At 36.2% G+C, this 13,862-nt stretch overlaps 1 protein-coding gene across 1 annotated transcript in view; it reads right to left on the reverse strand.

The window, feature by feature from the left end:
- LOC121871065 (MAM and LDL-receptor class A domain-containing protein 2-like) overlaps positions 1-13,862 on the reverse strand; it is a 116,067-nt gene that overhangs the window by 52,003 nt on the left and 50,202 nt on the right. The window contains exons 47-57 of the mRNA XM_042373175.1: positions 12,635-12,840; positions 12,256-12,414; positions 11,264-11,408; positions 9,481-9,706; positions 8,974-9,108; positions 6,895-7,080; positions 6,471-6,710; positions 4,339-4,491; positions 2,905-3,117; positions 2,620-2,751; positions 1,659-1,758 (exon numbers count right to left, since the gene is read on the reverse strand). Coding sequence (XP_042229109.1) covers positions 1,659-1,758; positions 2,620-2,751; positions 2,905-3,117; positions 4,339-4,491; positions 6,471-6,710; positions 6,895-7,080; positions 8,974-9,108; positions 9,481-9,706; positions 11,264-11,408; positions 12,256-12,414; positions 12,635-12,840 — 1,895 coding nt within the window. The remainder of the gene's footprint in view (positions 1-1,658; positions 1,759-2,619; positions 2,752-2,904; positions 3,118-4,338; positions 4,492-6,470; positions 6,711-6,894; positions 7,081-8,973; positions 9,109-9,480; positions 9,707-11,263; positions 11,409-12,255; positions 12,415-12,634; positions 12,841-13,862) is intronic.

The following is a 13,862-nucleotide window of genomic DNA, read 5'->3' on the forward strand; positions in this document are numbered from 1 at the left end:
GGTGAAGTTGACCAGACATTTATGATCATTAAGGACCAAACTCCGAATCCATGACGTGACTTCTGTTAATCATTCTCATCCTAAATTTACCACTGTCGGTAGTTTCAAGAATTAACGCAGTCATTTACTGAATATTCTTTGTAAAAAAATTAATTTTAAATTAATTATTTATAGGAGATAAGTATTATGATCAGTAAATATACAGATATGCATTACTGACCACCTCCGAACACAAGGACGGCTAAAAATAGCCACAGGCGGTCACTGTCAAGGTCGCTTTCCCTTTCTCGTCACTGGCAAATGGGGGGGGGGGGTGATGATAGCAGCTGTGTTTATTACCGGGGTATATTGTTCTTTTACGGTATGTTAGACTGGTTTATAATACATTTTTATTATTTTAATATACCGGTAATCTTCATTTTAATCCAGCTTCCCAAATGTAAGTTTCAGTATAAAATAATTAGTGGTAGGACCTTGTGAGTGGTTTACCATGTTTCCATCACCACTCTTGACACGCTAAACCGCAAAATTTAAGAGGTAAGAATTTTATCTCTGGTGCTTAAGACGACCCCCTAACTTTGGGCTGATTTTTTTGTTGTTCAAATTCCGTCTTGTAGGCCGAGATATACGGTACTGTACTGTATCCCTAAAATTGAAATATTTCAGCCCTGCTAAGGGTACATGATTACCTGCACATTCAGCACACTTACTGTAAAGTCAGCTACATCCTGCGGTCTGCCATTTACATCATTATCCTTCTTGTGTACCGCAACCATATTCACTACATATTTAATTTTTGCCTATACTGTACAGTACAGTACCTTTCTTACAGTGTATGGCCAAAGTTTTTATCACAGGTCCTTCACCCAAACCACTAATCATTACTTGTTTTTGCCAGCTTCACTCTCATACCCTTTGACTATATTCCATCCTTCCGTTTCTTTACTACCACTTCCACACTATCTGCTATCAACACAAAGTCATCAACATACAACAACTCCCAGGACTGACCAGTCCTAAAATCTCACACAGTGATTTGAGCACCATGATAAACAGAAGGGAACTCAGGAGAGATCCTTAATGGACCCCTACTTTCACCTCAAATTCCTCATTTTACTTACCATTTACTCTCATGGAGGTTTTTGAGCCCTCGTACAATGCCATATCACTCAAACAAGACACTCCTCGACCTTAAATTTTCATTGTCAACTGCACTACTTCACGTGGTGATAAGAAAGGGTTTATAATAAGAGGTGGATGGCAGGTGGGAGAAGGGATGGACATTAAAAAAGCAGCAGTGTGGGTGTGCGTGAACAAAGATCACAACACTGAGTGAATTAGGAGAAAGGATTGATGCTGGTGGTTGATGATGGCTTGTGAGACATGAAAAAAAACAGATATGGGGCCTTGTTGTGAAATGAGATTGTTATTGTAAAATATGATTATAGTAATGCAGTAGGAACAAATGGATTGAATAACAACATATAAAGGTAAAATATATGTACATGTACAGTATGTACTTTGTTTTCTGGCCAGCCTACATTAAGTGTGGCCCAGAAAAAAATACTGTACAGTATATATATGTATGTACACACATCCACATACATATACACAATACACACACAAATATATATAAAAAAATTTCATAATTTACATACATCTTCCCCGAGCTGTGGTAAGTTTTGCTTGTGAGGTAAGCAATCTCCTGGCTGAACTCTAGTGAGTGTTTTAGGGATGCATAGTGGCCCTCAGATGAACCTGAAGAATGTAACAAGATATTAAAATTCCAGTTGGTTGAAGATATCTGAAAAGTAGGAGGTATTGATATAAACAGTTTTGATGAATAAGTAAAAAATATGAGCAAGTCTATAAATGGCCAAAAAAAAATCGTGATACCATGAGAAAGATATAAAAGATAAATCAGTGACTCATTTTCAACACCACCTTTCTGTTTTCACTTCCTTCTTACTCTACCGTTTTCTGCTTTTGTTTTACTACTATCTGAAATAAATTAATGTTTTTTCTCCTTAATCTGAGGGCATATTCTTTAGATATAAATAAGGGTATAAAACTCCATGAACATAGGGGCACGTAAAAAAAAATTACAGACAGAAACAAATACAATAATAAGGGACAATTTACTACCGCAGAAACATGTACAGTACAGATTGATGCATTTCTGCACTGTCCCATTAATATATTATGCAGTTAAGTTTATATTAAAATGACACTATACAGTACTGTTGTTGTAAGCAGTACATAATAATAATTATGGTACACGAGCACCACATGGGAATGAGAAAATGTACAGTATTCCTGATCAAAAAAGAGGTGGGAATAGTTATGAGTGGAAGCAACTGGTGAGTAGTATGGAGATAACTTGAGAGGGAGGAGGGGAGTAACTACCTGAGAATACTGTACAGTATTGTGAGAGCACCAAAAGTGAACCCTTATAAGGCCAAGTTAGACCAGCATTGACAAATGTTCAGGAATGTTCAAGAACTTGTACATGTTCTAGTACCTGCTGACTACTTAGACTGAGAAGTTGGTGATGAACTGAAAGGCACATATGAATGACAAGTAACAAAGGTAACAGAAGTAAAAAAAATATGTCATTACCAAATGTGTGATCAAAATCTGGTCCATTGTTATGATCTAAGTTTTGACCAGAATTCCAAATCCACTCTACTCCATTGTCTTGAGATGGCAGCCACTCACAGAGATCAGATGTTTCAAAGTCACACTTGTTTCCTGAGAAAATATGTGTAATAGTTACTGCAAAGTAAAAAACTATGATCAACGTTAAAATTAAATGTATATACATTACAACACTTATATCTGTAAGATCTCCTGCAAAATAAATAAATTAAAATAAAATATTTGCTCTAAAAAGGGTACAAATACCTCTTAGGCTATCACAAGATCCATCTGTCAGCAATATGTCATCAACTGCAGAGTGTCCATCATCGCCATTATTATTTTGAGTATTGGCAACAAGTGCCACATGCTGGCTATAGTCTTGTTTTGGAATAAAGAGATGAACTTGCTGCCACGTTTCTCCGACCTCTCGAAGATGGTCCCAGTCAGGTGGATCTGATACCTGAGGCTTCTCACCAGCTGTATACAATGAGAGCCATCAAGGAATGACAAAGCCTCCAGACAGAAACAAAAAATAACCAAATTTACCTACTTGATATAGATAAATGGTAAGTTAAGTTAGTCTGGTTACATCACTCCCCCAAAATGTCTAGTTTTTGTGCAAAAACAATTTGTCTACAGATGAAAAAATTCATTCACTCTTGCTGCCATAACAGATGAATTCTGCAATGGCATTCCCTTCAACCAGACCAATTACAGCTACTCCTCGACTTACAACATACTCGACCTACGACCACCCGGACATACGACCGTCTCAGTCGTACCAAAATTTTGTCAAATTGCGTATTTTTGAGTCTCAACATTAGTGATTGCGCTGCGTACTGACAAAATTTTCGTTTGTAATTCACTTTAAAATGGCTGGCAAGCTTAAAAGTGAGAGTTTTGTGGTGCTGAGAAGAAAAAGAGACACCCATTTTAGATTTTCTATGTATTATTTAAGCATTTTTGACTTACGACCAATTTGACTTACGATCTGGATTTGGGTCCCTAACCCAGTCGTAATTCGAGGAGCAGCTGTACAGCATTAAGGATATGCTTGATACATTATCATCAATTCAAGTTTAATTTGAGGCATAAACTACTGATTTAAAATGCTGTCTTCAAGGTTGAAATTTTAACTTGTCAAAAACAACAACCAATAGCCCAGTTATTGTCAGTGTCTACTTCCTAAATGTACATCTGTTATTTTATTACATAGGTATGAACATAATTTCTTGTCAAAGGAATATCTTAGGGCCATGTTGTGGCAGGAGAATGCCATAGCAAGACATATCTGTTGGGCTAGGTGGAAAACATGAGTTAAGAGGGAGTCAAGGAAGAGAAGATATTGTTGCATGGACTAAAAACTTACACTCAAGGTGTGATGGTCATATTTTAGTTGTGGGATCAGGAATACAGGTACTATCAAAATACATTTACATATCTTAAACTAATTTGCATTAATGTTCATCACAAACTTTACAAAACTGCATTCTTTAAATTATCTATACCTAATGTATCCACAATTTAACAGTTTTGTTGAAGAAAATTATAGGTGTATACACTTAAGATATAATTGCATATACAGTATCAAATAGTATTAAAGAAAAGAAAAAAAATTATTAGCTTAGTCATAAACACTTAATAGTTCACTGAAATTTCATAGTACAGATGTAACAAACTATGACAAGGAACAATTACCTTTGAGAATATACATTTTCAAGAAAGGAGGTGCACTGCCATGCATGTAATAGGAGAACGAAAGGCAATGGCCATCCTCACTGGATCTCAAGGTCTCAGACAACAGATTGGCAGAGCTAATAAGACCAGCAGACTTGACAAGGATGAAATGACCTGTTGACAAAATAAGAGATAAAAATGTCAAAATTCTCAAGAACAGGGACTTCAAGTAAGCAATATGAAATATGAGAAATCTCTGTCACAAGAAAAACTATTTTGGATGTACTGTACTGTATATGTACAGTCGGGGTCAAAAGTTTTGAGCACTTCACAATATCTGGCACCTACTTCTGGGTTATATATACAGTATATGATTGGGATATACTAATAACACTACTTGTCATCACATATTATGCCTGAATCACAAAATGGGATAAAACTTTCCTTAATACTGTACCCAAGATCTTCGGGTACTTACAGGTACATGCCAAATACTGTCAAGTGTTCAAGACTTTTGACCCCGACTGTGCATACAATATGAAAACTTATATTGACAATATTTCTTTGGTAAACTAATCTTTCACTAGGAATGAGGCTTACATAGAACTTCACACAGGAATGAAAAAAAGGAATGGAGACAAGCTTAAGGAGATTTTCAAAGCAGAAATGTAATTTATTGAAGATAAGTAAAGGTGACATTACTACAAAGGAATATACAAAGGCAAAAATTAAATGAACCAAAACAGATTACATGAATAGAGTGGGAGTATAAGAAGTAAAACTTATAATATCTACTTGAGGCAGAAGATACAGGTGGAAGGAGTGTGCAGAACAACTATATAATAATGATAGGACCTACTTGAGGCAGAAGAAGATACAGGTGGAAGGAGTGTGCAGAACAACTATATAATAATGATAGGACCTACTTGAGGCAGAAGAAGATACAGGTGGAAGGAGTGTGCAGAACAACTATATAATAATGAAAGAATGGATGTAAGCAACAAAAAGGAAATAAAGTTCAAGCCACCAATTTCAAAATCAGATACCAAGTATACAAAACGGCAACTGCAAACAAAATAAAATATAAGGTTTAGGGAATGATCAGCTTCCAGAAAAAAATCTAAAACAAATGAACATTGATGGGATTACAAATCACAAACATGATAAACTTTCAGATGTCTTGGAAAAAATAGGCATTAATGATGAAGTTATTAGAATCCAAAGAAATTGACTGGCATCAGGACACTACAGTGCATGTAAGCAAATTCACTACGGCACAGAATATGCTTATGATTTAATTAGACAGAGTTTGATATGGATGCACCAGACCTCAAGCATCATATAATATCTAATCAAAATTATTAATGAGAGAAGTTGTAAGTAGCGTTGAAGATATAAAAGTTAATGGTAAAGAAATATTAAATATTCAGTATGCAGGTGATAATGCTTTTAATGCATATAGTGACAGAAGCATCACAAAAACTGGTTACCAGATCAGTGTCAAAAACTAAAGAATATGGGCATCTACAGAAGAAAGACCTGTTTCTAAATTAAGAATAAATCCTAAACATGAAGTAAGATAGCAACCAGGAACTTACATAGGTGAAAATTATTGTAGATTTCCAAATTAACATAAGCTGTGATGGTAGATGTTAAAGAAAAGTTAAAACAAGAAAAAGTCATGCAAATGCTGCTTTTTATAATCTAAGGGACCTAATAAAAAGTGTAAGTAAATTTACTCTGCTAAAGAGGCTACTGATTTGGTTACATGTGGTCAGTACTATTGTATGGACCAGAGGTGCAGATACTGTTAGCAGACAACAGAGGGAGAGTGAAGGTTTTGAAAATGTGGTACAACAGGATAATGTTAAGCTTAAACTGATGGAAACACAAATTAAGTATTACAACTCGCTGGCTCAATAAGAGAAATCCTGTATGTTATATCTACTGACTAAGGAAAGGTAATTATACGAGAATGGTTATGCAATTACTGTATACTGTTATGCAATTATATGCTTTATTACAAATCTGCATTATTGCAATACAGTACTGTATAGTGTTTCTATAAGAAAAAAACACAAAACATGCAACATACTTTATTAATTAATATAGATATACAGGTACAGTACTTGCAACCACATTTGAGTACTTACCTCCTGAAAGGTGAGTGGTGTGATCAACCTCAGGGCCCAGCTTAGAATGGACAATTTCACCAGTACTTAAGGTCCAATCTCGTCCGTCCGTAGAGTCTTGAAGCCAACCACAAAGTGTGCCACCCTCAAATGTGCAAGTTAGTTGTGTGTCGGGTGGTGGTGTTGCAGTAGGTTCTAAAGTGGTGCCATGTGACTTACACTCACCAGAATATAAGTCCAAATCATCCAGTGCATTGTATGCTGTTAGGTACACCACAAGAGAATAGTTTATAAAAAAAATGTAATTTAATATCTGAGATGTTATGTAAAACCTCATAAACTCTAAATGATGAAATCCTTTTTTGTTGTAAAATAACATATTTAAATCATTTATTTACTTCAAAGATGTGATGGCTATAAATGGTGTATAAATGTAAACACTTACCTCCTACTTTAAGTAAATCTGTGACCATGCTAGATCTTAGGCGAAGCTGGAAGGTGTGAATCAGGTTGTCTAGGGGTTGTTGGAAGGGGGTCCAAATGTTATCATCCATATTTGAGTAAGTAGCTATGAGCCGTGTCGTATTGTCCTCTGGATTCAACACTTCAAGTGTCACTGAATTTTTATCAGCTGATGATGCAGAAAAAGAATGATGTGAGGGTCACTTAATTTAATCTACTTTCTAAGAAGCAAACTAATGTTTATCTGGCATGTATTCATACAAGCAAAATTGAAAGTTGCATCCTACCAAGGAGGTAAGATAACTGAATAAATGGTGAATACTAAATATCTGTGAATTTGCCATCCTATATTGTATATATTCTATGAGAGAGAGATGGATTACAGAAAGAGATAGAGAGAAATAGAAATACAGAGAGAAAGAGAGAGATTGAGAGATGTGTAAAGAGACAGAAACAGACAGAGATTAGAGACAAATATAAAAAGGTACTGGACAGAGAAAATAAAAAATGTGGTAAATGGTATTAATTAGATAACTGAAACAGTGAAGGCTCAATACAGTACTGATCACACAATCACATTGTTCAAAATGCCTGAAGACAGTTAGTTTCATATTCACATTCCACTAACTTAGCCTTCCTCTTAACAGCAGGAGTTAAAGATCATTTTCAGTGATAAGACATGAATAATGTCAGATTTATTTTGCATAGAACACAATTATTTCACATTAGTAACAGTATTTATCCTCAAAAATGTTTTAAGTTTACTGAAAAGTATATACGTACAGTAAAAACCCCGTAAACTGTACAGTAATTGAAGTTAAATTTAAGGCAGTTAGTGTACAATCAATGCATTTATTAATTTAATACTGTAAAGAGAAGGGTATCCACAGTTCATTGTACATGTTGCCTCCAGCCTTGATTTATGATTATTTCTTTCAAAATTCAACCATTCCCTTCAAAATGGTAAAACACCCTAGCATAGCTTCAATAAGCATCAGGAAAGAAGGCAGAAGGTAATCTGTAACCTGTCTGCTTTCATTGACCACATTGTAAATCTTGTATATTTGCACCAAAGAAAACTAATATTCTACATTATATATTATTATTTCTGTTCAACAAATATAAAATAAAATGAGAATTGCAATCAAATGCCAGGTAGCGACGTTTCCTTAATATTACGTATTAAGTAATTATTAGATGTTTTAATTGCCTGTATGTTGGCCTGGCGAGTTATTGCTAGGCATTAACATACCTAGGTATAAGCTAGGCGTCGCATTCTGGATTGAACAAAAAAATACATTAACGCATCTCGCTTAATATGCTAATATCCCCTCCTACACAGGTGCATTAAAAAAATATTCATTGTATTAACAATGTATTGTAAAACTGATATTCTTCTAAAATACTAATCAACCAGAAATGGCATTAATGCCGGTACAGTAGAGACCATAAAAACTGGACTTCTGAAAAGGGGACCTTTTCTTCCCTGGGTTAGGTTAAATTCCCTTCCCTTGCTAAGACGAGTTTTGCTTTCCCACACTCACACAAAACTCAGTTTAACTTTTGTTTTACATCTTAAATAACAAAATAAGAAATGTTGCATACATACTTAAAGTAGAAAAAAGTTAAATACTGCTGTAGCAGCAGGGCAGCCTGCCACTACCCCTATTCTCGACTGTCATTATTGAATAAACCCTCTACTCATGCATGTATCCCTCCTGCACAGCAAGCACCTTGACCAATGGAATGGCTGTGATATTCCCAGTGGGCCTATTTGACCAATAGGATGGATGCTCAAATCCCACATGCCAAGGCAACTGCCTATAAAAGGGCAGTCTGGACCAGGACTAGGCTTCTCAAGTGCGCTCTCCTCATCTGGACCTCTTCCCCTTACAGGACTCCACAAATTATTACAGCATTAGAGCAGGTAATATTGCCGGCACAGTGATATTTGGCAGGGTCGCAGTCATCATCAATAGCAAGTCCCTCCTTATTAATCACTTAACACAATGTTGAATAAATTTCTTTCAAAAATAAAATCCTGAGAAAATCATTCACTTACGGTTGCTTTGTAGGTTGTTCATGTAGAAGGTAAAGCAGTACTGGCTGTCTTCGGGGATGATGGTACTGCTCACTAGGTCAGCATAACAACTTGACCCAACATTACATCTGGACTGATCAAAGGACACGTAGTGGCCTGAGGAGATAAACAAATAAACAAAGCTGGCAAAAAAGAATCATACATATCAATCAACAGCTACCAAACAGGGAGGTAATTGTATTAAGGATGTTGTTTGTTTAATATATATTTGCTGATAATAGAGATTTATGGACCTTGGCTTGTAGATAATGTGGTAATACAGTAGTACTATAAAATATTCAATTCACTTGATTAGTCTTAACAATTGATATAAAATATACCGTAGTGTAATTGGGGATTCTGAAAGGATATCAAGTTACTGAAGATTTAATTTATTGGGACTTATCCAAAGGACGTAACAATAGACAGTATAAGGACATTGTGTATGGTCTGAAACACTGCAGAGAAAAAAGTGAAAAGGTTACTTACCATCTCCAGTGCCTGTTGTATGATCAACTAAGACACCATCACTTGCTTCTTCAGCCTTAAGCCAAGCCCAGTTATTGTTTCTGGAATCTGGAATATCTCTCCAGCCACAAAGTCCTTCTTCAAAATCACATGTGCCTGGGGGACTACAGGCACCTCGACGCACAGTTAGATCATCCCAAGCCATGTATCCTAGCGCGCCATGTAGTCGTAAGCCTTCCAGTACCACCTGTTTCAGTGAATCATATAAATTATTACAAAACTTCTTTCATTATTATTGAATAAAATATGAGTACTGTGTGTGGTGGTGTGAGTGATGAAACTACTACAGTAATATCTCAGTTAGCCGGAATCCCTCAGACCCGAAACTCTCCAATAGCCAGAATTGAAATTTTCTCGAAAAATTGTTCCCAAAGCTGGAGTTTTCCTGAAAATTCCAGCTTTGAGAACAATTTTCCGAGGGGCACATTTTCCAGAAAATTCCGATAAAATTTTCCCTGATACGGGGAAAATTCTGGGGATGGGTTTTTTCCGGGTTTGAGAGATGATGTAATAGGCAATTTCTGGAACTTCCAAGAAAATTTTTCCGTTACCTGGAAAATTCCGGGGATGAGGGATTTTTTCCGGCTTTGAGAGAGTCGTCCCGTTACCCGGAAATCTTTCATTCTCGGAAGTGCTTTGCACCAATTGTTCCGGCTAACGGGGATATCACTAAACTTATCTTCACATAAGTGAGGACTAAGGTACAGTATATGGTGACTGGAGGAGAATGACAATATATTAGGAGTTTATTTATAGATTTAGTAACACCAAAAACTACAATAAAACACAGCACTCCTCCACTGCCCAAATTGTCTTAATAAATTTTTAAATCTTCTAGTTACATTCTCATTCATTAGCCCAACAATTTTTATCACCCTCTTCGCCAATATTTAAATCTCTTTCATCACGAACGTTCTATTCATTTTAATCCCGCATTGATACTTCTACTTCAAAAACTTAATAAAAATTATTTTTTTTACTTTTACTTAAAATAACATGATGAAAGAATACTTTTATTTTACTGGAGTGTTTTTCTCAGAATAACAGTAATTTTACTCTAGTTTCGTGTTCTACTACTTCACCCACTAATGATTCTTATAAACCAGGTTAACTTTTATTTTTCTACTGTATTTACAAACATATGGCCTAACAATCTCCTATCTTCTCCATTATGCTGCCTCCATAAACACCTACAGGATTTTTTCTTGTAAACCATGTACAGTATTCCTCACTATCAACCCTCTCCTAGCAAATATTTTCATCAGTCTCTCTCCATTTCCCTTCATTCCTGGCACTCCATTCAATCCCACAATCCTGCTACTTCCCTATTACTATCTTATGCATTTAAATCCTCCATTGCCAATACCCTAACTCTCATAATAAAGTTTTCAATGTAGATACAGTATTGAAGTCCTGCCAAAACCATTCTTTTTGTTCAAGCTGGAATGCAACGCTCAGCAATGTTACCTAGGTATGTTAATTCCTAGCCAACTCGCCAGGCCAAAATACAGGCAATTAAAACATCTAATAATTACTTAATATGGTAAGTAATATTAGGAGGGCATTTTGCTACTGGCATTTTATTGCAATTCTCAAAACTCCCTCCCTCACCCCCTACCATATGCATCATGATCTTCATCTCTTGCCTGGCGATTCAGCTGTAAATACACACAAAAGAGAGCTCCGCAAATTTGTGTTGTAATAAATATGTAGTGATAAACAGATAACAATAAAAAAAACTTACACTGAAATTCTTGTCATTTTTTATGGTTGTCTCTCCAAACTGCCAACCATTCCAGCCATTGAACTTCTGTTGCCAAATGCGTTTCGACAAAGTGGTTTCGTTAGTTAATAACCGCACTCCTAGTTCACCAACATCCTCCCCAGTTCTGGAGAAGTAAAATATTATTAATACTGTATTGATAAATAAGTTATTTTCCACATACAAATTCCAGAGAGTAACGTAAGAGTACTGTATATGACTTCACCCCTTGAGAAAAGTCTAAGAACCACCGAAGCTGATAGCTTCTTTTTATACCATTACATTTGCCAAACCCTCATCTTTCAGACCCAATCAGTAAATAACTGGGTATGACATAAGCAATTGGGTCAAAAGTCCCTTTAAACCATGTAGGTACTCAGCAGTGTGCCATTGTATAATTTAAATCCAGAACCTAAGCAAGTACCGTCTAGCTCATTCAGCCAATTATGGGACGCATAGCCTACCACTGCAAAATTTTGAGCACTTCTTGATTATTTATGGTCTCCGAGACATTTCTCATGGACCAATCAGAATACCATTGTCTTCCTTCTAGTATGGCTGTGGCTAGGCAATAAGAGTCTGTTATATTTTGATGAATTTTTTGTGATTACCAATCTGAATTTGTGCATAATGTATGACCACAGTGATGCTAATCTCATATGATAATTGTCAACATTACCCATTTTTCATAGGTGAGATTGTACAGTCCGCAAAAGAGTATCTAGACAAACAAAAATTATAAAGATATCTTTATTAGTTTACGAGTTATATCAATTTCAAAATCTTTAAATTTTAACTGCCTTACGTATTGCACCTGCCACAAGGTACTTATTCTACAACAAATACAACTACAGTCTAAGATTACTTACCATAATCTACTTGAAAAATGTTAAATTAAACACAAGTCCATCTGTATAATTAGCAATACATCTAGTTGTATGAAAGTAATGTAACACATCAGGTAATGAACATACTCGCTGGAATAGAGATAAAACCAGAACTGGAAGCAATCGCCATCAGGAGTAGTGGTACTTATTTCTTGACTGCGTAGGTAAGCCACTTGATTTTCCTGGTTGACTTGCAGATCAATGTATCTGTAGTGTCCATACTTTGTTCCCCATGAATGATCAACACTGTGGACCAAAAAAAGATTACAAATCCATATTAATCATAAGACATTCAGTGACCAAAATGAAGATGCTGAGGCGTTAGGGTAGTGGCTTGAGTACAGAGAAAAAAAAATGGGAATAGAATTTGTCTTATAAGGTGAAAATCAAGAGAAAGATTGTGGTCTAACAAAATATGCAGTCGGGAAATACTATACAACATCTTCCTTAAACAAAAATAACTTACGGTGGAGCACTTGGTAAACCATCAGAACCATGGCCAATATTCCATGGCAGTGTATCATTGTCCTTAATATAATTATCCCATTCGCAAACTTCTGTCACTTCATCGAAGCTGCAAGTAAGAGATGCCGGACACACATCCTCAGTGATATCTACGTCATCTATCTGAATCTCTTCATCAAGGTCACCAGTGTGGGCAATAATTGAAATCTGCAGGAATGAATGTTAATCTTAATACTGTATATTATAAGTGGGAAGAAAATAAGTTAGACTGGGGCTTGAACCACAGACTAGCAGGATGCCAGTATTAGGGATACTTCACTCAAACCAGAATACACAAATAATTGAACTCCCGTGTATTTTGTTTTGAGTGAAAACATATCTTGCATCATAATTACACAATCTCCTAAGTGAGACAGTGTGTGACCTTGAACACTGACATCATTGATACAATGCCTTTGAAATGTGGTGCTATGGGCACATGCTAAGAATAAGCTACACTGAAAGGAAAACAAATGAAGAAGTACTAAGATTAGCAACAACTTCAAGAGAAATATTTGAAGTGTACAGAAAAATAAAAGTGATACATTGGTCACATAATTATGGATGAGGGAATAATAAAGAGAAATATTAATGGGCAAAGTTGAGAGTAAAAGGGATAGGGGAAGGCAGAGATTGGGATGGATGAATTAAATTAAAAAGTGGGTCCCCAGAGAGATACAAAACCTCGGAGGATTGGTAAAAACAGCCTGAAAACGTTTAGAGTGGAAGACTGTGGTTGCCAACCCTCAGATATGAGGATGGCACTCTGCTTGATTGATTGAACAGTGCAATAGTAAGATTGGCAGGGAGTGAACACACTGGTAAACTATGAGTTGTTGATAATTTTTACAATGGTTGGGATTGGGCTGTTCTTATAGTGATCATTACATGCTAGTATGGGCTGGATGCGATTGCAGTGTCAAACAACAATCTGTGGATGAGAGATCTCAGGTGGAACCAGGAGACAGTGTCGAGGATGGTGCAGAAGCTTCTCCCCAAATTTGCAAAAGAGGTCATTAGTGTGTATATGTGGGAAGCGAATGTGTGTGGAGGCGATGGGCCTAGGCTATAACTGCTTGGCCACACTCCCTCCCGATGTGACGTCACGGGATAAAACACATCTGTGAATCAGCTGGGTGACTGCCTGGCTGAACTGTGTCATGTCACCCAGAGGATGGTTTGAATGTGGA

This window comes from Homarus americanus, unplaced genomic scaffold (assembly GCF_018991925.1).
Source record: "Homarus americanus isolate GMGI-L3 unplaced genomic scaffold, GMGI_Hamer_2.0 scaffold52512, whole genome shotgun sequence".
Classification (NCBI taxonomy): Eukaryota; Metazoa; Arthropoda; class Malacostraca; order Decapoda; family Nephropidae; genus Homarus; species Homarus americanus.